This window comes from Leptinotarsa decemlineata, unplaced genomic scaffold (genome assembly GCF_025532065.1).
Source record: "Leptinotarsa decemlineata unplaced genomic scaffold, Ldec_3_MD MMD2_tig00078422_RagTag_RagTag, whole genome shotgun sequence".
Taxonomy (NCBI): domain Eukaryota; kingdom Metazoa; phylum Arthropoda; class Insecta; order Coleoptera; family Chrysomelidae; genus Leptinotarsa; species Leptinotarsa decemlineata.
The window spans coordinates 2045426-2071831 of NW_027412747.1; the positions used below are offsets into that span (position 1 = coordinate 2045426).

At 35.4% G+C, this 26406-nt stretch overlaps 1 protein-coding gene and 1 long non-coding RNA gene across 2 annotated transcripts; both read right to left on the reverse strand.

Moving 5' to 3' along the window:
- Nucleotides 1–744: 744 nt before the first annotated feature.
- Nucleotides 745–2530, reverse strand: LOC141487335 (uncharacterized). Its single transcript, XR_012468340.1, has 3 exons — nt 1659–2530; nt 1501–1593; nt 745–1199 (listed from the first exon to the last, which is right to left on the reverse strand). It is a non-coding gene; the product is annotated as an uncharacterized lncRNA (long non-coding RNA).
- Nucleotides 2531–24555: 22025 nt separating this feature from the next.
- On the reverse strand, nt 24556–26016 carry LOC141487308 (uncharacterized). Its single transcript, XM_074186234.1, has 2 exons — nt 25449–26016; nt 24556–25385 (listed from the first exon to the last, which is right to left on the reverse strand). Exons 1-2 carry the CDS (start codon nt 25598–25600, stop codon nt 24674–24676), a joined length of 864 nt encoding a protein of 287 aa, XP_074042335.1. The 5' UTR covers nt 25601–26016; the 3' UTR covers nt 24556–24673.
- Nucleotides 26017–26406: the final 390 nt, after the last annotated feature.

Genomic DNA, 26406 nt, shown 5'->3' on the forward strand with positions numbered 1-26406 from the left:
TGTTGAAACCAGATGTTGTTATAGTTAGCCAAAGGTAGATCCTCTAAATAGTTTTCGAAAATCAACAATCAGAATTCCGTCAAATAAATGAGGACCGAAAATTCTATTTGTGTAAATTACTACTACTAAATTACGTTAATACTAAATCGCACTGGAGGTCGAATTTTTCGGAACTGCCTGGGGTTTTTATGCTCCAAATGTGTTCGTTATTTTGGTTGAATATCCCGCAATTCGTAAAAGTGCTTTCATCTGTCCAAATTATATTTTTCAGGAAAACAGGAAATTCCCACATAGCAATAGATATTCCAGCTATATTTCATGAATATACATTTAAGGATATTGTATTATGCTATGAATATGCCATGGATATATATATCTTCTGAAGAATATTCCCTGGAAGTGCTCCTGGCGAACCTTTGATATATTTTAAGAATATTCCTTGGGAATATTCTTGGAATATCTTATAATATTCTTAGAATATCTAAGGTATATTCTATTAAGAATATTCCAGGAATAGAACCCGAGGAATATTCATAAAATATTCAGGATATTCTTAGTTTATTGTAGGAATATACAATAGAGAAACACCATAGAATATTCTTTAAATATATTTTATGAATATTCTAGGAATATTTGGAATATTCCAAGAATGTGACGAGTAACCGCTATTAGGCATGTATATATTGCATTTTGATACAAGATTCACACAAGTAATAAAACACATAATATTCATAAACAAATATATTTTAAAAACAATATACACTGAAATAGTTGACGTTTCAACCAATATTAAAAATAAAAAATCTAATTCAAAATATTTATTCACTGAATAAAATATTCCTGAATACTGTCATATTACAAATATTAGAAATGTATTCAAATTAGGATGTTCCTACTCTCAAACAAATGTATACTAAAAAATATACTAAAATAACAACTCTGTGAATTCATCAGCACTAATTAAAGAATAATAAATATATCATTTCATTGAAAAAGAAAAAGTGTATTACATCAAGAAATAAGTTAGGTTAGGTTTCTCACTTCGAAAAATAAACCCACAAATGAAGTATTTAAAATGAGTGGTATGATAGGTTCTTCAATGAATTTCACTTACTTAAAGTTATTCAAACTTTGCTCACCAGAATAGTTTTCCTTATATTTGTCCAACAATGCATCAGCCAGTGTTTCAATAGTAATACCTGGAACAAAATGTACATTAACGTTCATTATCACTATTTGAAAGTGGCACAATAAAAGTGGAATAAAAATCAAATAGATATTTTTCGCATAGGTTACTCATGAACATTTACAACATTTTATGACTTGGAGAGCAACTTGCATTGTCTTGTTGAAAAGTAATCATTACGTTTTCAGTTCCTTGGCGCAACTGCCTATACCAGGTACCACTCTGTTTCCTTTTGGGCAAATTGATACTATCTTGAAAACGAGTGATAAAAATTACGAAAACAAATGATACAAAAGAATGTGTCATTCACTTACTTTTCTCTATTGAAGATACACAGCTGAAATCACTCTAGTTCAAACATGTACTTAGTCAAACCAACAAATCCCACACACCAACTCTCCTCGAACCTAAAATGAGGTATAGTAGGTTAATCACCATGACTTTACTATCGATACTATTGCATTTTACTTACTTTTCTTGAAGACTGAATAGATGCAACTCTCCTGTTTGAAGATCCAAAATCAAACTATTCGCTGTACTGCAAATTGGACAACCCCAAATTATAAATGGTACACTGAACGTGACAGAATTATACTTTGATAATAACACCAACACATCATGCATTACACACGCGAACCTGCCACGTCAACCGCCATGTTGAATCAAATGTCGAATTTAACGCAAACGCAAATGTACCATGCATTAAGGGACAGCCGCTTTCACAGAGCTTATTCGACTGTCGCGCGCTACACTTCAATTGACCAATGAGAAACGTTTACTCCAATTATTCACTTCCCCATTTCTCTGTTTCCAGGATTTTTCGCTTTGTAATTAAATAATTTCAAATACAAAAAGACAAATAGGATGAGAATTAACCAATTTATTGATGCAATTGGTTCATTTATTGGTCCATTCAAATTTTTTTGTCGTTTCCAACAGTTGCTGTTGGAGCAATTCTTCCAGAATCTTTGCGTTGAGTTCAAAAACTGGTTAACACTATCAGGGTTATATACATTAGGTTATGCATTCGATTAAGATCTTCAAATATTTTTGTTTTCAATAATATTGAATTATTTGAATACGTTATTATAAGATAATTCAAAATTCCATTGTATAGAATATTCCAAAATATACCGTGGGGATATATTCTAAGAATATACCATATGGTATATTCGATCGACAATATTCTTAGAATATTCAAGGGAGAATAATCCATTTATAGACATTCTATGCACATTCTTTCGGGAATAATCCTGCCATATTCATTCAAGCATATTCTATGAATATTCTAAAGGCATGTATATATTCCAAGAATATTCTATGAATATTTGGAATATATACGTTCGTTTTATGATATACAGGGAATATTCCATGAATATCTAGTGCTGTGTGGGTTCAGGTCTTCTTATCAACTAATTACAAATATCTAATCGCCTTTCGGGATCACCTGGATGCTATTTTTGGAATAGGTGTATTTTGTAACATTTTGAACAGCTTTTTTTGAGATGTCTCCAAGCACTTATATGACAGATATTCATTTCGGATGAAATTTGACGTGTGAATATACAAGTTCGGGACACATGAAAGTATTTTTTATTAATTTGACTTCGCAGTTGGTTTGTACTCAAAAAATGAATAGAAAGAGTACCTTTTCTTTCGTGATATGCTACTCTGAACCTGTTAAATTTGACGTTTTTTTTTAAATATTTTCTATCGTTTAGAACGTAACATGATTCAAATTTCAAAATTTCCAGACAGCACCAGATATTCATGAAATATTCCCCCTATGTCATTTAACCAACGTATATAATCCAAATATTCATAGAATATTGTTGCAATATATACATGCCTTTAAAATATTCATATAGTATGCTTGAATGAATATGGCAGGATTATTCCCGAAAGAATGTGCATAGAATGTCTATAAATGAATTATTCTCCCGTCAATATTCTAAGAATATTTACGATCCAATATACCTTATATGGTATATTTTCAGAATATATCCCCACGGTATATTTTGGAATATTCTAAAATATTCTATACGGTATATTACTGGAATACTGAATTATCTTATGATAACGTATTCAAATAATTCCATATTATTGAAAATAAAAATATTTCAAGGTTTAAATCGATTGCATAACCTAATGTTTATAAACCTAATAGTATATACCAGTTTTTGAACTCATCGCGAAGATTCTGATGAATTGCTCCAACTGTTGGAAACGACAAAAAATTCGAATGGGCCAATAAATGAATCAACTGCATAAATAAATCGGTTTATTCTCATCCTATTTATCTTTATGTATTTGACATTATTTGATTACAAAGCGATAAATCCTGGCAACAGAGAAACGAGGAAGTGAAGTATTGAAGTGAACGTTTCTCATTGGTCGATTGAAGTGTAGCGCACGACAGTCGCGAAGCTCTGTGAAAGCGGCTGCCCCTTATCATGGCGGTTGGCATGGCAGGTTCGCGTGCGTATTGCATGGTGTATTGGTGTTATTAATCAAAGTATCATTCTCTCATGTTTAGTGTACCATTTATAATCTGAGGCTGTCCAATTTGCAGTACAGCGAATAATTTGCTTTTGAATCTTCAAACAGTAGTTACATATTCAGTCTTTAAGAAAAGTAAGTGAAAGACAATAGTGCTTAACCTTACTATACCTCATTTTAGGCCCGAGGAGAGTTGGTGTGTGAGATTTGTTGGTTTGAATAAGTACATGTTTAAACGAGAGTGATTTCAGTTGTGTATCTCCAGTAGAGAAAAGAAAGCGAATGACACATTCTTTTGTATCATATGTTTTCATAAGTTTCATCACTCTTCTTCAAGATAGTATCAATATGCCCAAAAGGAAACGGAGTGGTAACTGGTACAGGCAGATGCGCCAAGACACTGAAAACGTAATGCGTACTTTTCAACAAGGGAATGCAAGTTGTACTCCAAGTCATAAAAAGTTGTAAATGTTAATGAAGAACCTATGAAGGAAATATCTATCTGATTTTTATTTCAATTTTGTTGTGCCACTTTCAGATTGGGACAATGAAAGTTAATGTACATTTTTGTTGGTATCAATAATGAAAGACTGGCTGATGCATTGTTGGACAAAAGTCAGGAATACTCTTCTGGTGACCATTGAAGAACCCATCATACCACTCATTTAAAATACTTCATTTGTGGGTTTATTTTTTGAAGTGAGAAACCTATATTTCGCTCATTTCTTTATGTAATAAATTTTTTCTTTTTCACTGGAATTATATATTTATTATTTTTTAATTCAATTTAAATTCAATTTAAAAATTGGAAATGTAAAATTCCATGTTACATTAATATGTCAATATTCGAAGAAATGCATTTCTCTTTATTCACATTACACTCGTATTCCTTTTATTAGCAGATTTGTATTCCATTAGCTGCAGATGAGTTTGGAATATGTTGATGCAGTTCACAGCCAACAGTGTGACTGTTGGATGTATAATGTATAGTTATCGAGCAAATAATAATACTTTTTGACTTGATTCCATGAATCTTATATTCTTTATTTTCACCATTAGATGTGTAAATAACATAAAACCAAAATAACTATAACCAAACTCACAACAAAACATCATAATATGCTTCGATTCATCTCAATAATCTCACAGATAGCCTGAATTCATCATTCCGTTTGCCGTCCTTTCCGTTCAGTACAAATTATAATTATAGTTCATTCATTCACAGACTTTGTGGCATTTCCAATTTATAAGGGATTTATGTTAGTACAACACTACCGAATGGTATTCTCTGAGTATTCTTCGTTTGCAAATGGACCACCAGCGACAATTTTGAAAACTAACTATTCCGTTACACGTGAAAGATGCCTCGTCTGTCCATCATACTGTAGGGAAATGCGATATCATTTTCTCCTGTACCTACCTTGGAACCAAAGTGAAAATCCTACCGGAATATCGAAATCTCTTTCTTTAAAAGTGTGTATGAACACATACTTGAGTTCATTTCACATATTCTGAATTTCTGTATTGAACATTCAGTATATCCTAGTAAATGGAAAATAGCACATGTAGTGCCTTCAGCGAAGACGGATGTGGTGAATGAGTTGAACAATTTGAGGCCGATTAGTATCTTGCCAGTCATCTCCAAATTATTAGAAAGGGGTATTAAAAACCAATTGGTAGAGTACCTACATGATAAGGATATTCTACCGGACACGCAGTCTGGATTTAGGAAGGGACATAGCTGTGCTACTGCACTTTTGAATGTTACCGATCGTATATTACGTAATAATGATTCTGGTATCATTACAGTTCTGGTATTATTAGACTATTCGAAAGCTTTTGACTCTCTCAACCATAATGCCCTGAAATATATTCTAGGCTATATTGGACTATTTGAAAAATCTGTAAATTTTTTTGATAATTATCTAAGTAATAGAGGACAAAGGGTTATTCTGAATAATAAAATCTCTTCAGTGAAACAAATTAGTTGTGGAGTCCCACAGGGGTCTATTCTGGGACCAATCCTTTATACAATATATACTGTCTTCTTTAGCAGTCTTATACTCCATGGGCACTAGCAAATGTATGCAGATGATACCCAGTTAATTTATTCCTTTCACCCCACTGATATTAGAAATGGCTGCGGGAAAATTAATGAGGATCTCAATAGAATCCACAAAGTTTCCAAAGATCATTGTCTTTTACTGAACCCTAGTAAATGTAAAGCAATGGTTTTCGTTATGAAAAACGATAGACTTTTCTTTCAGGAAAGTAAAATTACCATCAAAATTAATGATATTCCTGTCGAATATTGCGATGTTGTGAAGAATTTAGGTCTCTGGATGGACTACTCTCTGCGATTCGATAAACATATCTCAGAATGCATTAGGAAAAGCATCTGGAAGCTCAAAATACTACAAGGGAATCGTGCCTTGCTGAACAAAAATATCAAAAAAATGCTCTGCGAATCTCTCGTGCTTTCAACGTTCTCGCATTGCGATACTGTATATGGTCCTTGTCTCACTGCAGCTAATGCACAGAGGATACAGAGGATACAGAACTACTGCCTTCGATTCATTTATGGTGTTCGTAGGCGTCGGCATGCCTATCACCCATAGATTAAAAGAAGTTGGATGGTTGAGTATGAAATTACGTAGAGAACTACACTGTTGCATTTCATATCATAAAATTATTCAGACCAAGGCACCATCTTACTTGTATAGGAAAATCGTATTTCGTACTGATGTTCATAATTTGAACATCCGTTCCAAGGGAACTATAACTCCAACCGTCCATAAAACTTCTATGTTTGAGCGTAGCTTTTCTTATAATATTTCAAAAGTAAATGATGTCATACCGAAGGAAATGAAAAATATGAGGATTATGACATTTCGAAAACATATTAGAGAAGCCTTAAAATCCCCTACTGGTTGAAACCCCTGTCTCTCTGTCTCTCTCTCTCCCACTGGATTGAAATGTATGATTTTTTTATAATATCTTTTTTTTCTGTTATTTTGAACATGCATGGTTTTTGTTCTAGATAATACTTACGGTTACTGATTAGAATATGGAACTCTTGTAAATGGTAGAGACTTTTTAGTGCTCTATAGTCCGTTCATAATTTGTCGATAGCACAAAATGAGGGCCCAAGTCATAAAACGGTCGTAAAACTCGTAAAATCATAGGCGGAGGTTCCTGAGGTGTTTATTCATTAAATATAAAGCTTCAGTTTATATTCGAAACTTGCCTTGAAAGGGTGAAGTTGTTACGAACGAAAATAATTTTTGGTTTAGTACATTTTTTAATCGCATTTAATCTACGGCTCGTTGGTGTTTCGGCGTCTACGGCAGTAATTAACGTCTCTAATATTTATTTTGCGAATTTTGTGCAGTGCGTGAGTAACTTTTTTTCATATTCCTACAAACATATACGTACCTTTCGTTCCTGCTTGTTTTGTTTGATTGCTTGCGATGGCTTCGTCATCATCATCAACATCATCAAGTTTTACACCGGTACTGTTGTGTACAGTCAGTAAGTCTGTCTATTCACCAAGAGAGAAGACTATTGTTTTGAACGTTCACGATGCTCTGGTTTCTCAGAATCCCACAAACACTGTTTAGGACATAATCAAGAGTTGTGCCAACATGACGGGCGTAGGGGAGTCAACAATATATAGGTTCCTATCAGAAAGAAAAAAAAAAAGGTATAGCTAACCCAAATACAAACGAATACTTAAAGAGGGGGAGAAAACCTATTGAAATTGATGAATTTGCCAAAAATGGTATTCGAAAGAAAATTCACGAATTTTTTTACAAAAAAGAAATACCCAACTTAAACAAAATTTTATAAGAAGTTAGACACGACCCGGATTTGCCTCATATCGGACGAACCAAATTGTGGCAAGTTTTAAAAGAATTAAATTTCCGGTGGGAGAAATCAGACCGAAAATCACTTTTGAATGACCGGGAAGAGATAATATGTTGGAGAAGAAAGTATCTAAGATCTATACGAAAATTTCAGGCTGAAGGAAGGCCAATTTACTATCAGGACGAAACGTGGGTAAACGCAGGTCATACTCTCACAAAAATTTGGACAGATAAAAATATATCAAGCTCCAGGCAAGCCTTTATGGAAGGTTGGTCTACTGGTATTTCCTCACCCTCTGGTAAAGGCAGTAGATTAATAGTTTCTCACATTGGCAGTGAAAAAGGATTTGCTAAGCATGGTTTGTTGGAATTTGAATCCAAAAGCACAAAAGACTATCACGAGGAGATGACAGCTGATGTTTTCGAAGAGTATTTTGAGCAGATGATTGAACATATACCACCAAACTCAATTATAGTATTAGATAATGCACCTTATCATTCACGACCAGTTGAAAGACTTCCAACGACTGCGTGGAAGAAACAGGATATCATTGACTGGCTGCGGAATAAGTCCCTGCCTTACGAAGATGGAATGGTTAAAGCAGAACTTTTAAAAATTGCCCGGCAACACAAATCTAAGTTCAAGAAATACGTAGTTTACAAAATGGCGGAAAGACGAAACATCACAGTCCATAGACTTCCACCCTACCACTTCGAATTAAAGCCAATTGAACTCATTTGGGCACAAATGAAAAGCTATGTGGCTAGAAAAAATTCGTCATATAAAATACAAGCTGTACGTGAATTGTTATATGAGTCTTTATAACATATTACAGAACAAAATTGGCGAGATGCAGTAAGACATGCAATAGAAGAAGAACAAAAAATGTGGGATCTTGACAATATAATTGATGCGACTGTAGAGACACAACCGCTAATTATTAACCTGCAAGACGACTCGGATTCCGAAGATGATCCTGTTTATTTTGAATTTGAATAGTTTTGTAAGTAATCGTAGTTTATATCATTTAAAAATAGGTATTAATTAAATAAATGTATCTTTTACAAATTGCAAGTAACTTATTATTTTTGAATAAAATAAAGAAATTTTTTTTAAATAAAAATACAGTTTACAGTACCTACAGTTTAAGAATATTAATATATTTATTCATTTAAAGTAACTAATGTTTTAATCATATACTCTACGACACTGGTCACTCATTTCCACTCAAAATACCTACATAATCGGATTAAAAGTTTTATAGCTGTATTGTATTTCTTCAGATACAAGGTGGGTTAGTCGAAAACATCTTAAACTGCCAGTTTTAGTTTGGTTTTTGTTATTATATCATATTAGCTGTCCTCTCTGTATTTCAGTTCTCTACTGAGGGTCAAACTTGCAGTGAGCTATCAACAAATTATGAACGGACTATAGTTATATATGTGTATATGGGTGTATATGTGTGTATATATATGTGGGTATATATGTATGTATATATATATTTTTTTTTTTGTTTTAGTTTTTTTTTTAATATTTTTAAAATATTTCTTTTCCTATATTGTTTAGAATACCTACAGGTTAAGTGGAAGACCATCTGTGAGAATATCTATGCTCATGATGAACTTCGCCTTTTCAGCGCGCATCTCATATGTATATATATGTATTTATATATGTATATATATTTTTTTATATTTCTTTTTTTGTTCTCTCTTTTCACTGATGTATCTGCTGCTGAATAAAGATTATTAGTATTATTATTATTATTAACTTTGGCTTATAGGGATGGAATTCATTTTTGTGCAGAATTCTTCTCACAGTTTTTCTCACTAATGCTCCTGATATTCGTTTTTCCGTTTTCAACAACGCTCAAACAAACATTGAGTTGTTCTTCTTCATTATACTTTATTGGATTATGTGGTTTTTTGAAAAGATTGTCTACAGAGCCAGTTTCTTTGAATGTTTTCGATATCCCCCCCATGGTAATAAAATGAATATTCCTTCCTGGATGCCATTGATTGAAAATACAAGCAACATCTCGATATGGCACATTCTCACCACATAAAAGGACGATTCTCACTTTTGTTTGTGTGGATAACATTGTACATGAAACTTATTTGTGAATTATAAATCTACGAAAATCTGTATACAAAACAACTCGATTCATTAAACGCAATAATTCAGCATTAACCAAAACTTATTTTTTTTCAAAGCCTGCAAAGGAAAAACTTTATTTTGATTTTATCAGTATCTACCATTTTCTTCCCAATATCTCGTGTCAATATTTACATTTTTGGATTTTTTGGTTCTTGCTTGAATTTTATTTCATTGTAATTTCAGTTTTTTTGATTAATACAATTGTTATTTTTCAGATGATATTTTTAGTTTTTCACAGATTCTTTCAAGGATTTCAAATCAATTCATATCATATCAGATGATGGAAGTCCGAACTAATAAAATGCACCAGGAAACATTGTCAACCACCTTCAAACAATAGTCTTGTAATGTTCGAAATCACGAAATTTTATATCCCGTACAGTAGAAATCGCTAGAACGACAGTCTTTTGAATAGTTATGAAGCTCCAGGTCAATGTTTTGTTCAGAGAAAATCAGCGGCGACTTGTCAGAGGAGGCAAGGGAGGCTCAGCCTCCCCATAAAATTTGAGGCTATTCATCGCAATAAATTAAAAAATATTGACAAATAATTATGAATATTTCTTTCTGAAAATGCTTGGGTATCATTGTTTTACCATTAATTTTTGATATAAATACTACGTAGTATGTACCACACTGTATCCTGCACCAACGAATCTCAAACGCACCGCCCACCCACGAACAAATAACGAAGAAACCATCAACCCGAAATAATAAATGCCATACGTTGATACGTTGCAAGGGAACCAAGCCTCCGACCGCTTTAAAAAACATAGGCTCCGCGAGACCGATCTAGCCAGCGACATACATCCCGATTTGTAATTTCAGTTACAGAAATTATAGCGTTAAACGAGGCTAGCCTCCAGTTTGTCTTCGTTAGTGTATGACTGCGTTTGTTATTATTCGGACGGGATGCCGTGACGGACCGGGACTGAAAAATATTTCGGTGAATCGTTTTAGTGTTTCTTGTTGATATTTGTTAATTGTGTATAAAACAGGCAGTATTGTATTATAGCAGTGCTTTTTAGTATTATTCTTAATGTGTTTTTGAAGTGTTTTCTTTTAATTACAAAGTGTTTTCAGGTTTTCACTTTTCGGTGAGTTTTTTTTCCCATTTATTATGAATAAGTTGGACGAAATTGAAAAGTCTGACGATATAGTCGATTGTTTGCTGACGAATAATTTCAAGTCTTTATCTTATGATAATTGATTTTACATTATTAAAACTCTGAGAAGGCCTCAACCAAATTCCAAATTTTATTTCAATTAAAGCGTCAGAGTAGTTGTTTACAGCTGATTCTCGGCCTCCTCCACCACTATGACGTATTAATTGCTTTTTTTATTGGTTGTTGTTTGGTGAAGTTTTTTTGTTGTGCAGTGAAGTCAAGGCGTTGTGACCTTGAAGTGTCTGGTGCATGGATCGTTCAGATTTTTTTTTCATATGAGATTTTGTGTGTTTATGTGTGTGTGTGTGTGTGTGTGTAGGAGAATGCACGGTACAGGGTTTCATCATGTGCTTGTTTGTCTATGTACAAACATACGTCTGCATACTTCGAAGATCCTCCAAGTAATAAATGCTCCATCGGTGTTAGGGCACCAAGTTAGTAGTGGAGTGATGTCACAGCAATAACCGTTCAACGGCTAGAGAGCGACATGTTCACTCCACGACGTGTGGCAGAGTAATGCGTATTCATCGGTCTGCCCTCACCTCTCCCGAAGCGATGAAGGTTCGCTCTAGCCCCGCTATCGATGGTGACACAACGGCAGCCGAGGACCGTCTGCCTAGCGTCTACCCTCTCCGAGACCGCAACGACCATTGCTTGCTCGTACCGGCAACTGTTATCGCATCAAGTTGGGAGATGGGCTTGGCTGTGACGTCAGGCATCTCTAGTGGATAGCAACTAGCAATGTGAATCTTTCACGGTTTCATGGTGGGGGTGACTCACACTGTTTAATATAAAAGAAATGCCTGGCACACTATGAAATCAGTAGACGAATATATCTGCAGCAGTTAGCAATTGGTAGAGTGTTATTCAGTTCGTAATAGAAGGAAGACGGTGAGTGTATTTGTCTGTTGGAAATTAATTATATTTTCATATATATTTTCATCATGTCCGTTTCAAAAGTAGACTTGAATAAAATTAATAATTTGATTGTACAGGAGGTTGAAATACTAGAGCAAAAGGCCTTATCATCATTGCCAATTGATGAAGTGTACATAATTAAAAATATGTCAACTTATTCTACACGATTTGGTAAATCAATTTTATTAACTTTGCAAGATGTGAGCAATGATAAATTATTTAAAACATGGCTACCAAAACGTATTTCGTTGCAATTCAGTGATGACGATATATCTTGTATCAACTCATCAGGTGGTAAATATACGATGATGTATTTAGGACAGAGCCAACAAAGTTTTGCTGGCATGAAAACGCGATCTCTAGTCAAATTCAATATGATTGAATAATAGTAATAATTTATAGTGAATTTCTTTAGGTCATAGCTTACAAAGTTTTTTTGGTGTGAAAACGATAACTCTAGTCAAATTCAATATGATTGAATAATAATAGTAATTATAATGAATTTCTTATTGTTTTATTAATATTCATATATTAGATGATAATTATATGGAAATATAAACATTACTAACTTAGTTGAATACACTCACTTTGTAACTACAAGTAAAATGGGAATGTGAGTATTATATCACTGAAAAATTGGAGGTTGCTTATTGTTTTTTTTATTCGATTTCAGTTCCACCATTTAAAGATGTGGATGCAGTACGCAAGTCAAGATTGGGTCGATATTGTAGATCTCAAATCATCGGTTCAACATTTGTCGTCTAAATTGAAGGTGTTGGGTGATGGAGCCGAACATGCAAGCGTTTATGATATGAGTGTATGCTATGATGAAAAACAAATCGAATTATGCCTTCGTGATGCTGAGAACTATTGGAGTGGTGCAGAAGTTTGCAACAAATTTTTGGATAATGAATTGGAATTGTGGCAACTTTGTGAGGTTATGATTGAACTGAACCTAAGAAGATTCCTGTATAGCCTCCAACCATACTTGCCAGAATGGATTATTCATCACTTTGAATTGAATGATGAAAATCGAGAGGAAATTGAAGATGGTCGCGAAAATGATGATTATGAGGAAGAAGTTATTTTAGATAGTCTGTATGTTCCTGTATATCATAAATAATGTCAAATAAAAAACTTTGTATTATTTTCATGTTTTATTTATTTAAATCTGATGAAATACAATAGAAAATGATTACAAAACAATAAATATGATATAAAATACAATACATGATATAAGTCAGTTACAAATAAAAAAAAAAAGATCATAAAACAGTACATGATAGAGTGAAAAAAAAGTGTCAATATCTGCTATGAACTGAACCATCCAATGCATTGTATGTTAAAACTGTATCATGCAAAATTAATGCATATACTTTAGTGTTGTCTGGAAACTTGGTCTTCCTCGTCTCAAACTCAATCTTTATATCAATAGTTGATGATTTTGTTGCATTCGGTTGATGGGAACAATCGATGACGAATAGTGGATTCCCTCTAAATTGTCCAATGTCCATCAGAGGTTCATTCATATCTTTATCATAATAACTTCGCTGGAAACTCTCAAAAGCATAATAAGCAGGAGCATCAAGTTTTTTATCGAAATTCAAATTCCAACGCTCATATGGATAAACTTCAGAATTCAAGTATACTCGAATACTATTGATATCAGCAGTTGTGAATTTTGTAATATCTTGTGTTCTATCTTCAGATGTGGTAGTACTTTGGAATGCGATGATGACAAAACGAGGAGTTTCCAATGCGTTAGTTGTTTTGATGGCCCATATGTCTGAAGAAGTCCCACGTAATGATGGTAGTTCATAGAGGTCCCACATACGATACGCCAACTTGATTTTGGCATTCAGACCGCTTTTGTTTATTCTACTCAAAAGTTTGAGCTTGTGTTTATCATCTGGTACAATATGCCTTATTTTCCATTCGATTTTATTTATTTCCAAATCAGCATCAACCTCACCTATATATGAGTTTTTGAATGATCGAGCGATAATCAAAATCAATTCCTGTTTGGCATTCAAGATACTTTTGTTGTAATCTTCAGCAAAACCCATCAAATATTTCAGTGGTAGTTTTCCACTAAAAACATGACTGTTTGTATCCAAGATATCTTGCTTCAATTGTGAAAGTCCCCAACCAGATGTCAATAATGTGTTAGCATGAGATTGTCCAAATGATATCATGGTTTTCATTGTAGATGTTATCCCAGGTTTTCTAACAACAGCCACTTGTTCACCACCCATTTCATAACGAATTTCGTCAAAGAGAAATGCAATTGCATTATTCGAGAGATAGCATGATTTCGCTACATCTTTGGGGGTGAATTTACCTTCTATGTAAATGAAGCTCTCGGCAATATCTAGTATAACATCTTGATTATTGATTGCAATTCTGATTTCATCCGAATTCCTGAATAGCGGTGATCCATAGGGCTTATATTTGTGCTCATGTAAACTTATGAGAGAATGATCGAGCACTGGTTCATTGAATATATTCAACTTTTCATTGTTTGTTTCGAGCACCATTGTTATTTTCTCACTTTCAATCCAATCGATTTCAAAAATTTAAAATCACTCACAGACAGAGCGTTATGTGCTAACTGTTTAGCATACACTTGTGGAATGAGCTTCTTTTTATGCACACCTTTCTTTTTGATAGTGCAACTCGTTTGGGATTGTTCAATGCGATTTTGTCTATTATAAATGAAACCCATAACAACAGTTATTCGATTTTCTTCAATTCCAAAATGATGAAAATCTCTTCTTCACTTCCAAAATCGATAAGGTTATTTTTTTCATCCAAAATACGCACTGTAATGTTGTGAATCAATTGACGACCTTCTGGACTGACAGGCATATATATAATACTGTGTGGTTCTTTAGTGAGATTGTAGCCAGGTTCAACATCAATATCGAATGAGAAAAGAATGTGGGATTCTTCACCATTTATATATGAACCAGATATTATATTGCAATCTAAGCGGATAAGTCTCACAGTTGTAATGTTTATTGGTAATGATGATTCATGTATCTGATTTGGTGGAAATATTTCATGAGCGAACCCCATCATTTCTGCTATTGAATTTGGATGTGTCAGATCAATTTCATATTTGGATCGCATTTCACATTTGAATGTATTATTATTGGCGTGTAGATAGAAAATATCATCTGCAACGACATCATTTGGTTTTTTATCATGAAACAATCTGAACATGATATGTTTCTGTATGACGGCATTGATCTCTTCTATTTCATAAGCACCACATGGAATTTCAATTGTCAACTTTTGGGGTATCGATGAGTTGTCATTACTGATTCTAAAACTAACTAAGTTATTAGCTTCAGTTATATTATTGATTGTATTGCACCCATAGAATCCCAAAAGTCCTAATCCATAACGACTGTTCCTATCCAATTCAATTGGTGGAAAAAAATCCGCACTCAAGACACTTGTCCCGACAGCTTGTAGCTCGAACTTTCGTGACATGACTGATGAATATTTTGAAACACATTTCAATTTATTATTGTACACAGCAACAGCACATTTGAGACAATTTACACTTTTTGGAAGGTGTTGTATTGTAATAAGTATCATTTTTATTGATACCAATATTCACATCCTCTATATTACAAATACAACACATAGATTTCCGAGGTATAGGACCGTCATTAACATCCGATTCTGAATTTTGATCGTGGTGGTGGTGCTCATAACAATATCTATGTTTCATTATATCGATGTCATCTTGCAGATGCTTAGGCAACTTTTCCCAAACATATGCAATCTCATGTGCAACACATGCAAGTATCACTTCCTTAGGCATATTTGCAAGCATCACTTTATCCATTTTTTTCAAGGTACCATATTTTGAAAACATTCTAAGTGAAAACCCCATTCCCTTGATAGCCTCCCGATCCAGTTTTGGTGTTGTATCCATTTTTATTTGGAAAATTATTTAGAGAGAAACTGCAAGCACAAGTGACCACAGAGAACTGTATTAAATTTCTGTTGTCGATCATAGTTATATTTGATTTTTACATTCGAACATTTTCGAAAGAATCGAGTCAATTCCAATGGTGGGGGTAGATCTCCAAAACTATCGAAATATGTGACTTCTTTCCCACATTTTTTATATGCCACCCAATGTGTTCCTGGTCCACTTATTCCATCTAAATTAACAATAGCTGTCTCGTTTTGTTTTGGACCTGAAGATGGTAATCTATCACGCATAAAAACACCACGAAAATGTGGAATTTTCATTTTTTGTGCATAATAACTGAGATCGAGATCAGTAAGAGGCCTCTGAGGTAGGGGTTCAATTAGTTTTTTGTTTTGTTTGTGGCTTTGTATGGTTTTAAATATAGTCCTAAACCTTTACGGTATGGTTTGAGATATATTCCACTTCCGCGTTTGCCTAATGCTACAGCCTCCATGGTTTTATTGTGACGATTGGCTTCCATTAAAGCCGCTCTGCTGGCTTTTGCCGAATTCACGGCCTTGGTAATACCAGCAGCGGCTCCCGCCAAACTTCCTAGTGCGGATAGTCCAGCAAAAATTGGTATCAATGGTAAAAGTCCACCGATCTTGGGAACAAGAATTATGCGTGGTGTGCGGATTTTCTTCTTTCCACCGGCAGCTTCAAGGTATTTACGTGCCGCCTGCAATGCCACAGTGATAGCTTTTTTGCTATTATTCGTCACAAATTGATTCCCACCAGCTTTCTTCAATACATTTCGCACTTTATGGACTATCCCAGCACCAAATGCAACTTTTTTAATTTTATTTTTCTTCGTTTGTTTCCTCTTACATTTTTTCTTATTGGTACTACAACCCATGCCCATATGTCTTTTCGCTTTCATAATGTTGGTGACAAGTAATGCAGCTGCTCTTTCCCCAATACTCGCGTCCTTCGATTTAACCCTATCCCAAGCGCTGTATTCAAGTTCTATGTCGGCTAAATGTCTTGCTGCAAGATCGGATGGATGCTTAGAATATTGAATATCGTGTTTTTTGCATTCAATATCTAATTTATTGATTCCAGGGTCGTTACGAGCTAAACGTTGTTTCAATTTTGTACCCGGTCCACAGTATTGATAACCTCCGGTAGATGTAATTCGAAAGGAAGTTTGTTTATTAAATCATTAACAAAACCACAACCTCTTTTAATTTTACGATCACTTTTAATACGTCCGTATCGTTTGATGGTACACATTGAAATGAATAAGCTAATAACATTTATATAGTCTCCAACCACGGCACGATGCGCATTGTAAAACAGAAAGAAAAGTTTGCTGTAGATAATCTAGATGAGAAATTTGGTTGTGGATTGAATGGACAAAGGGTATTCAGACATGGTCCACTACTTCCATCATCAGTTCGAGGACTCATTATAGGACCTTCAAATTGTGGAAAGACGAATGCAATGATATCACTATTAACACATCCACAAGGACTGAGATTAAGAAATGTGTATCTCTATTCGAAATCACTCAATCAACCTAAATATCAGTACTTGCGAAGTGTTTTGGAACCTATAAAAGGATTAGGTTTTTATACATTCAGCAATAATGCAGAAATAGTGGAACCCTCCGACGCTAAGCCTAATTCTGTTTTCATTTTCGATGATGTGATATGTGAAAAGCAAGATATTATTAGATCATATTTCTGTATGGGACGTCATAAGGATGTTGATTGTTTTTATCTAGCACAGACATATTCACGGGTACCCAAACAGTTAGTGCGTGACAATACCAATTTCATTATAATGTTCAAACAAGATGAGACGAATTTACATCACATTTATTCAGATCATGTTTCACCCGATGTAACATTCAAACAATTCCAATTGATGTGTGTTGAATGCTGGGAGGACCAATATGGATTTCTAGTCATTGATAAGGATAGAAAAATAGATGAAGGTAGATATCGCAAAGGATTCGATAGTTTTATATACCCATGATCTTGTTTTTGGAACTTATTCGATCACTGAATATTGTAGTGGTCACTTCACCAACGAATTAAGCTTTAATTCAAAAAAAGGGCATTATGAATACAAAAAAAGATCCTGAAAATAAAAACAATGAAATAAATTTGAAACGTCAACTAGTAGAGACAACAGAAGCTGTCAGGCAGAAATTCAACTCTATCAAGAATGATAATATTGAAAATCGTACGACACTTGAAAGATTGTATGAGCCCATAATGAAACCATTGAATGTTTTATCATCAAACGCTACTTCTAAATCACCAGTGTTATCACCAAATCATGGAACTGTTCAATCTACTTCAAATTATCCCATGAGTACTCCAATAGGAAGAAAACAATCTTTTGGTAGTGTATCATCTGTGAATAGTGACACGAGCACACTTCAAGACGATATGAGAACAACTCTATTCGAAACACCATCATCGTCCCACATCGATTCCTCGGATCCTGACATCTCACCTGTTATGAATGAAAGTGGTGAAGATGTTTTGATGAAACATTTGAATAATATAAAATCTAGAAATCCAGCATATGATGGAACATTTGGCGTACGTATGGATCCAATTACACAAAAGCTGAAAATGGGAAGTCTAGTGGTAAATTTCAAAGATGGAAACATTTCATTTTGGGATGCTAATAAAGTGAAAAAATATGAATGCGCAGGTAGTCCAGAATTGTATGATATGATTTTTTTGAAGAATCCACAAGATGTTGATAATGAAGAAACTCGTCAAGTATATTCCAAAATATTGAAAATAACGAATGCTCCATATAAACAATATCATCTGAAGAATGGTTTTAAAAATACAAATTCTAAAAAATTTCGTGAAGTTATCAAACCTCTATTAGACTCACGACAATATTCAATAAGAAGTAGAAGTAAAATTGGTGGAGCACTCAAACGAGTGAAAATGGAGAAAATATATAATTCTAAACCTGTGAATTATGTGTACTGGAATTCACCGAAAGAGTTAGTTGCTCGCCTACGACTATTGGTAGCTTCAGTCAGCTGGACATACCGGACATGATAATGAAATAATTTCAATAATTGAAGAATTACGTGAAGAAGGTATAATATATTAACATATTCACATGTAATGATCACTGTCACATCATCATTCAATGCAGTAACATTATCACCTTTTCTCTTTAATCATATTGAAATAGAATGACTAATGAAATGAGTGATGTCAAACGACAAGTTGTTAATGAATTACATAAGCCTGCAAGACGTAATTTTCGTAGAAGAATAACCACCATCAAAGGTTTTGCAGATCTATGGCAAATAGATTTAGCTGAACTGCAACCTTATGCAAAAAGTAATGAAGGATACCGATATATACTTGTAGTGATAGATTGTTACTCCAAATATCTGTGGACTGTAGCAGTTAAAGATAAAACAGGTAGTACAGTAACTAATGCAATGAAACATGTACTGAAAGAAGCCAAATACTCCCCCAAACACATACAAAGCGATCAAGGGAAAGAATTTTTCAATAAAAACTTCTCATTTCTCATGCGAGAGTATAATATCAATCATTATTCAACATTTAGCACAAAGAAGGCAGCTATAGCAGAAAGAGTGATTCGTACAATAAAGGCATGGCTCTACAAGGAATGTTCGATGAGAGGTCACCACAAATGGCTTGATATTCTTCCAATTATAACTAGTAGATATAATAATAAAGTTCATCGTACAATAGGTATGGCACCCATCAATGTTGATTCAACAACAAAATTAAAATTCAAGGGTATCAATGGAATTGGAGGAAGACAAAGTAAACCCAAATTCCAATTAAATGATATTGTACGTATAAGTAAATACAAACATATTTTTGAAAAGTCTTACACTGCGAATTTTACCACGGAGCTATTCAAGATTGTTAAAATTAATAAAACCATCCCAACGACTTATAATCTTGAAGATATGAATGAACAGCCGATTAGAGGATGTTTTTACGAAGAAGAGTTATTACGAACCGAGAATCCTGACGTATATCTGATTGAGAAGGTGTTGAAGAGAAGAAAAAATAAAGTATATGTAAAGTGGTTAGGCCTTCCTAGCGAACAAAGTTCTTGGATTGATGAATCAAATATGGTTTAAATGTATATAATAGTGACTTTTATGAATAAAGTAATATTAAAGTTCATTATTGTTTTCATTTCAATTATAAGTATGTGAACTGAAAAATATTGCAGCGGTAAACATTGCCCCAGCCATTCGCAATGTTCTGTGTATACCAAACCAAATTAATTGTATACTCCATTCCCGCTTATATTTTTCAACTCACGATATTGAAAACACATTATCATTCCCAAAACTAATCGCCGTCACTTTGAAATGCAGTATCCAACTCTTTTTGCCAATTATCTCTCACTGATAATGCTGTCTCATAAAGCTTAGTCGACTCCTCAAGCTCAGCCTGAGCTTGCATTCTCGAACGTTGATGGAATTGCTTATCTTTACCAATTTTTGAACGGAGTTCATCAGCATCTTTAGACATTCTAGCTAATTCAACCTTCGCTAATGCAATCTTGGCATCTAATGCTTCAAGAGTTTCATTATTAGCATTAATAGCTCGCTCACTCTTTTCAAGTTCAGCAATAGTCATCTGTGCCTTTACAAGAGGGCATTTTGCTTTCCTTTTCATTTCCCCAAACCGATGGAGGGGACTGAAAGAAGATAGCGGTTCAGCTTTCAAATCACTCTTCATTTCTTTAGGAGTACCTTTTGACTTCCTCTTCGATCTGTCACTTTTCGTTGCGGGTTTTTTCTGTCGCACAACACTTTTGGATTCTTTCTTTTCTTTAAAGTCAGTGACAATCGATGAAGATGCCTTAGTAACCTTCCTCTTGATTGTTCTAGATTTCTTATCAACACCAAGATGAAGAGTGTTTGAGTGATGATAATTGCGAAACGATCGGATTTTCAATAATAATTTGCTCATTTGGTTCTGGCACATCTGCAAAGTTAACGAAGTCGTTAATATCAAAATCATTTATCGAATCTTGACTCGATAAATGTAATACTGGAATATTTTCAAAATCAGTCTGATCGATATCAACAAGTGGTGAACCATCTTCAGCAATCAATAGCGGCATAGAGCTCATGATTATTAAGGTCTGAGGAATGATATGTGATAGCATTAGAATGTGGATAGGAAAGGTGATGATGTTACTGAGACCTCACCATTTATAGAAGAAAATAAACTAGCGCATGCGCTCTTTCATCAACTGGCACATGCGCTCTCTCACTAAACTATTCACGCATGTAACAATCTTTGTCATTTAAGAGGAAAACTTTGTGTTGCATGCATGTATTTTTAAATGTTAGAAAATAATACAAATAAATTCAAAATATATATATATATATTTATTAATAATAGAGGACAATAACGATAATAAAAAATGAAAAATGTTAATATGTCTCTGTGGATGTGGAACGTTCTTTGACTCTATTCCTCAATAGTTGTTGCTCGTGCGTCAAACACCAACATTGAAAAAAATGGATTCTCCTATTGGGGTAGAGTTGACCAACCTTCTCACACAGATCCCAAGTACTTCTACATGCATTGCATACATGATTCCAACAATTCATGGAATATGTATCACAACGCAAACAACGTTGCAGTGGAGTTGGAACGGCAGCACAGGTACCACAAATATTTCTACAGATACCTATATTGTTAAATATTATAGGTTCGGAACACTTCAGACACTGTAACTGTTGTTGACGATAATCCGATTTTGTTCGCTTCGGTGGATGAGAAGGAGGCGATAGTTGAATCCGCAACACGCAATCACTACACATACCAGTACATGGATTGATTGAATCCTTAGGTCTACTTATTTGACAAAAGTAGCACACAATAGCCCCTGCAATCATCATTGGGTAGACACACACTTTTGGTTTTTCATTCCACTCTTTTGGAAACGGCATTTTACTAATTCGATTAGAAATATTAAGAGATGACTTACAGAAACTCTGAATGCTCTCTCCTATACCTACGATCTCTATTTATACAAATCAACATCATGTGGAAGTATAGTGGGATAACTTCTCCTACTATTCCACTCTAAACGAGTCAAGTGGGAGTCGCATCACCTCCTATATAAGTTGACTTGCAAACCTAGAGTTCATTCATTCACTCTCTATAACTGTGAGCAAACAACAACAAGATGAATTCTGCAAAAATAAATGCTGCATTAAATAGAATATCTGCTGTTGATGAAAACAATTGGATAGACGAATCAGATGATGAGGATGTCAATGTTCCGCTAGAGGAAGTAATAGTTGAAGCAGAAGATGTTGAAGTCGATGAAGATGAGATAGACGAAGTTGAAAACGAGGCCAACCAAAGCGACGAAGATGATGACGTGATGGAGTTTGAGAGGGTCATGGATGAAGAAGGAGATGATGAAGGGATAGAAGCTGACACAACTGAAGGTGATGGTGCTATGAGGATCGGTATGCGAACACTCAATGTCAGTGAGACACTGGAAGATCCCTTGGATTTGTATTGTGCAATGGATGCATACGTATTGATCAGCACAATAGATGGAGAGAACAAAAAACTATGTTGGTGCTGCTTTCGGTTTTATTCGCATAGAAACAATAATGGAGGGTGGTATGCCCATGTCAACACCCACAACACTGTCTCAATTATGGAAATGGGACAGAATTGGTGTGAAGCTTGCGAGAGGCCACTAACAAACTTCACCCGAGTATCTACATGTATTATATGTAATAATGTTCAACCTGTGGCACAATAACCGTGGACCTACTGGTCAAAAAAAAACAACAGCCCTTTTCAGGGCTACATTATTCACACAAACAGTAGTTAGTTGTATTAGTATTCATAGATTATGTGACAAATGAATACTTTGACTAATAAAAGTCTAAGTTGGAAATTTGTTAGTCTTTGAATATCTATACATTATATGACAAATAAATTACTATTTGTTAGTCTTTGAATATCTATACATTATATGACAAATAAATTACTACTTTGACTGAAAAGTCGAAATTTGGAATTTGATAGTCATTGAATATCTATGCATATGATGAGTACTACTTTAAATGAAAGTTGAAGTTGGCATTTGTCAATCATTCATATGCATATAATGATGAATACTTTCACATACATATATTTCGTTTGAGATTATAATGTTAACATAATGTTAACAATGGTATGAATCTGTTTCTGTTTGAAAGTATAATGGTAGCTCTGAAAAGAGCTATTTTTTTATTGTTTCAGTCTTTAATTGTAGCCCTGAAAAGGGCTGTTATTTTTTTTATTAATCCATACAATGATATGGACTAACGCTTCTCATCATCAGAATGGTATCGTCATCTGAATCAGATGATATACTAATGATATCATCCTCATAGTCATCTGAATCAGATGATATACTCATGATGTCGTCGTCGTCATAATCATCTGAATCAGATGATATACTAATCACATCATCCGCATTATTATCGTCAACAGCATCTATGTCGTCCTGAATACCTTGTTCCACTCGTTCTGCGAAATCATCAGGAAGATCATAGATTCGCTGCAAAAATTGAGCGAAGGTTGTACTCAAATGATCAGACGTTGAATCTATTTCATGTACTTGGATGGGTCCTGTACTCGACATTGTGGAAGAATGATATAGAACTGGGATTGTTGCTATATTTATATTGGAAGAAATGAAATGGAGGGGGTGAAATGTAGAACAGTGTTTGAGATTCGAAAACATCAAGAATGAAACTCTGAGCGATTATTAGGAGAAATTCTTAGTGATTATTATGGAAAAAAAAACTAATAAGAGGGAGAGGAAGGGAGGAAGACACTGCCCCAGCCTCGCAGTGCCTCGTGTACACCAACCAAAAAGTGTGTACTCCGTGGAAGGAAAGGAAAGGAAATGATGGACGAGTAGATGATTATATGTCATCATCGGAATTGAGGACATCATCATCGATTAGGATTGGAGATGGCGGAGGACTATCCTCGATGAGGATAGGGGATGGTGGAGGACGTCTAACGTCAATCTCGTCATCAGCATCATCACCAGAGTCGTCGTTGTCATCATCGTCGTCGTCGCTACTCATTGGGACAATGTCATCATAAGCAGGGTCCCACCATCCGTCAGGATCTGGATATTCCGAGTCATCCAAGTGTCCTTCGTCACTGCCAGTGACATGTTGAACTTGCATCCTGATGTCGTGATCCCGTATTCGTATGGCGGACTGTGGGGTTCCGTGGTGGAAGAGACTACCTGTACCTGGCTGTTATCCCAGTAATTGAAGTTGTACCCCTGATCCGGGCAGCTATAGGGTTCGGAGGTTGAATCGGGTTCCATCTCGATGCTAGCTGATCAACTGAATGTTTCATCAGATGATTTCTACTTTTATACTTTCGAGAGGGAGTGGGAGAGGAGTGGAACATTGAGTAGGGGTAAATTGTAGTGTGACATAAGACATATTCAATGAGTAGGGGTAAATTGCAAAGTGACATAAGACATATTCAATGAAAGAGATACTTGAATGGATAAAATACAAATGAAATATACTTGTCGATTTCACTATGAAACATGTCTATTTTTTATTTTTTAAATTTTCTTCACATGAAATTATTTACAAGTGATTAGAGAACACAAAAATTGATGTGAGGTATTTGTCTAGAAGAACTTGGAATTGAAATAAAAAAAATAATAATAATAATAAGAGGAAGTGAAGAAAAATGCTCCAACCATCGCATTGTTCAATGTGTACCAAACCAAAAAAACAGTGTACACCCTTTATTTCACTTCCTTTTCCTTTATTCAATATAAACTTAACAAATATAAACTTAAAACTACCATAATTAAATACTCCTAACTAACCTAAAACTAATCTTATATTTACACTTCATCTACAAAAAGAGTGTCCATAACTGTCACTATTTTTTTGTACAGCTTTATCGAAGAGGTCTCTGCTTTACACCTTTCCTGCAGAGATGCATACTTCCGATCTATTTCGGCCATTTCCTTTTGGATTTCCCTCCGTCGGTTATCCATTTCAGCCATTTGTCGCTTCATGGTAACCAACGCGGCCTCGCTAGATCGTGCAGCTCGTTCTGCTTCCTTACATCTCTGCAGAAAAACACTCATCTTTTCACTAACCTCTCCGATAGGCTGTGGCACCAACACCTCAGGATCCGCCGGTGTCGCTGGCAGCGGTGGTAGTCGCGTCACCAACGGCGACAATATCACCAACTCCGGAGAAGGACTCCTCGGAATTTCCACTGCTGCTGGTGCTGCTGCTGGTGTGGAGGCCCTCTTACGAGAGGTCGACCAACTACCTGCATAAGGATTAGTCCTATTGCAAGTAGCTCGGTACTTTGAAATAGGACCAACCCTTGCTGCAGGTCGTTGGCAAACCTTCTTCACAGCCCTGACTTCCTCCTCCTCCTCGAATAAGTCAGGGCTAGAAGATCTGCACCTAACTCTCGAACGCGAAGTGGTTGCCTGGTCACCCGTCACCGCTCTCGAAGATGCTGCCTCCTCCTGGTCAGCGGACACCGGCAGAATAGACGCCACAGCATTATTCACCTCCTGTGTATTGGTTGCCATTCTGAAAAAGAAGAAATAATACAAAGTTAGTTGATATAAAAAATAACATTCCTAATTTACTTACTCAAATATCAAGTTGGTCGTTGGAACGTACTGCCTTGTTGTGGAGTGGACTGCTCTCGATGAGATGACTTCTCGAACTGAATGTTGTGGAGTGCTCTCCGTAGGGTATCGACTTCGATGCGTGAGCGGTGGGAAAATGGTGGGAGCGCACATGCGCGATGAGGGTAGGGGTGTACATGCGCAAATGTTGGGAGTCGGGGGCGGGGCTTCGGGGAGGGGAGGGGCGGGGCTTCGGAAAGGGGGCGGGGCTTCGGGAAGGGGCGGTGTATCCGAAAAGTTGGTGGCGACGGGGGTGGGGGCGTGGCCCTAACGGGCCACGCCCACTGCCTGGGCTCTGCCCAGGTGGGTGGGGCCTCCGGCCCCAGGTAGGCGGGACATCTGGAGAGACATCTACGCCCGCTTCGCGCGTTCCTAACATAATATGCAACCGAACACCTAACCTAACCTAACCTAACCTAACGTATGTATTAACGTAAACTAACCTAGTACGCTAACCTACCGCTATGCAACCGAACACCTAACCTAACCTAACCTAACCTAACCTAACCTAACCTACAGTAACTATTAACCTAACCTAACCTAACGAGGGAATACAAACCTAACACCTAACCTAACGTAAGTATGCAGCTAACCTAACGTAACTATTAACCTAACCTAACGAGGGAATACATTCACCATGTTGGTTCCATTAATACATCATCAGTTGGTTTTGGTTTTGGTTGTATTATTCTATGATTTGGATTAATGTTCAGTCCTGGATATCCCAGTCCACCTGATGATGATGGCCTGACTTTATAGTTTCTCTCCAAAACTTCTTTATGGTTTTTCTCCAATACTTCAACTCTCTGTTCCAGTACATCATACTTTTTCATTGTAGTCCCTGTTATGTTTGACATAGCATCAAATTTTTTATTTGTAGACGCTGTTATGTCAGACATTTTTATGTCTACATCACTTGT

What these genes read in the sequence shown, in the direction of transcription:
- LOC141487308 (XM_074186234.1), bottom strand. Translation starts at nt 25,600, where the DNA reads ATGTGCGCTCCCACCATTTTCCCACCGCTCACGCATCGAAGTCGATAC. An exon ending in ACGACCAACTTGATATTTGA is followed by an intron (nt 25,386 to 25,448) that starts GTAAGTAAATTA and finishes CTTCTTTTTCAG; the next exon opens with AATGGCAACCAATACACAGG.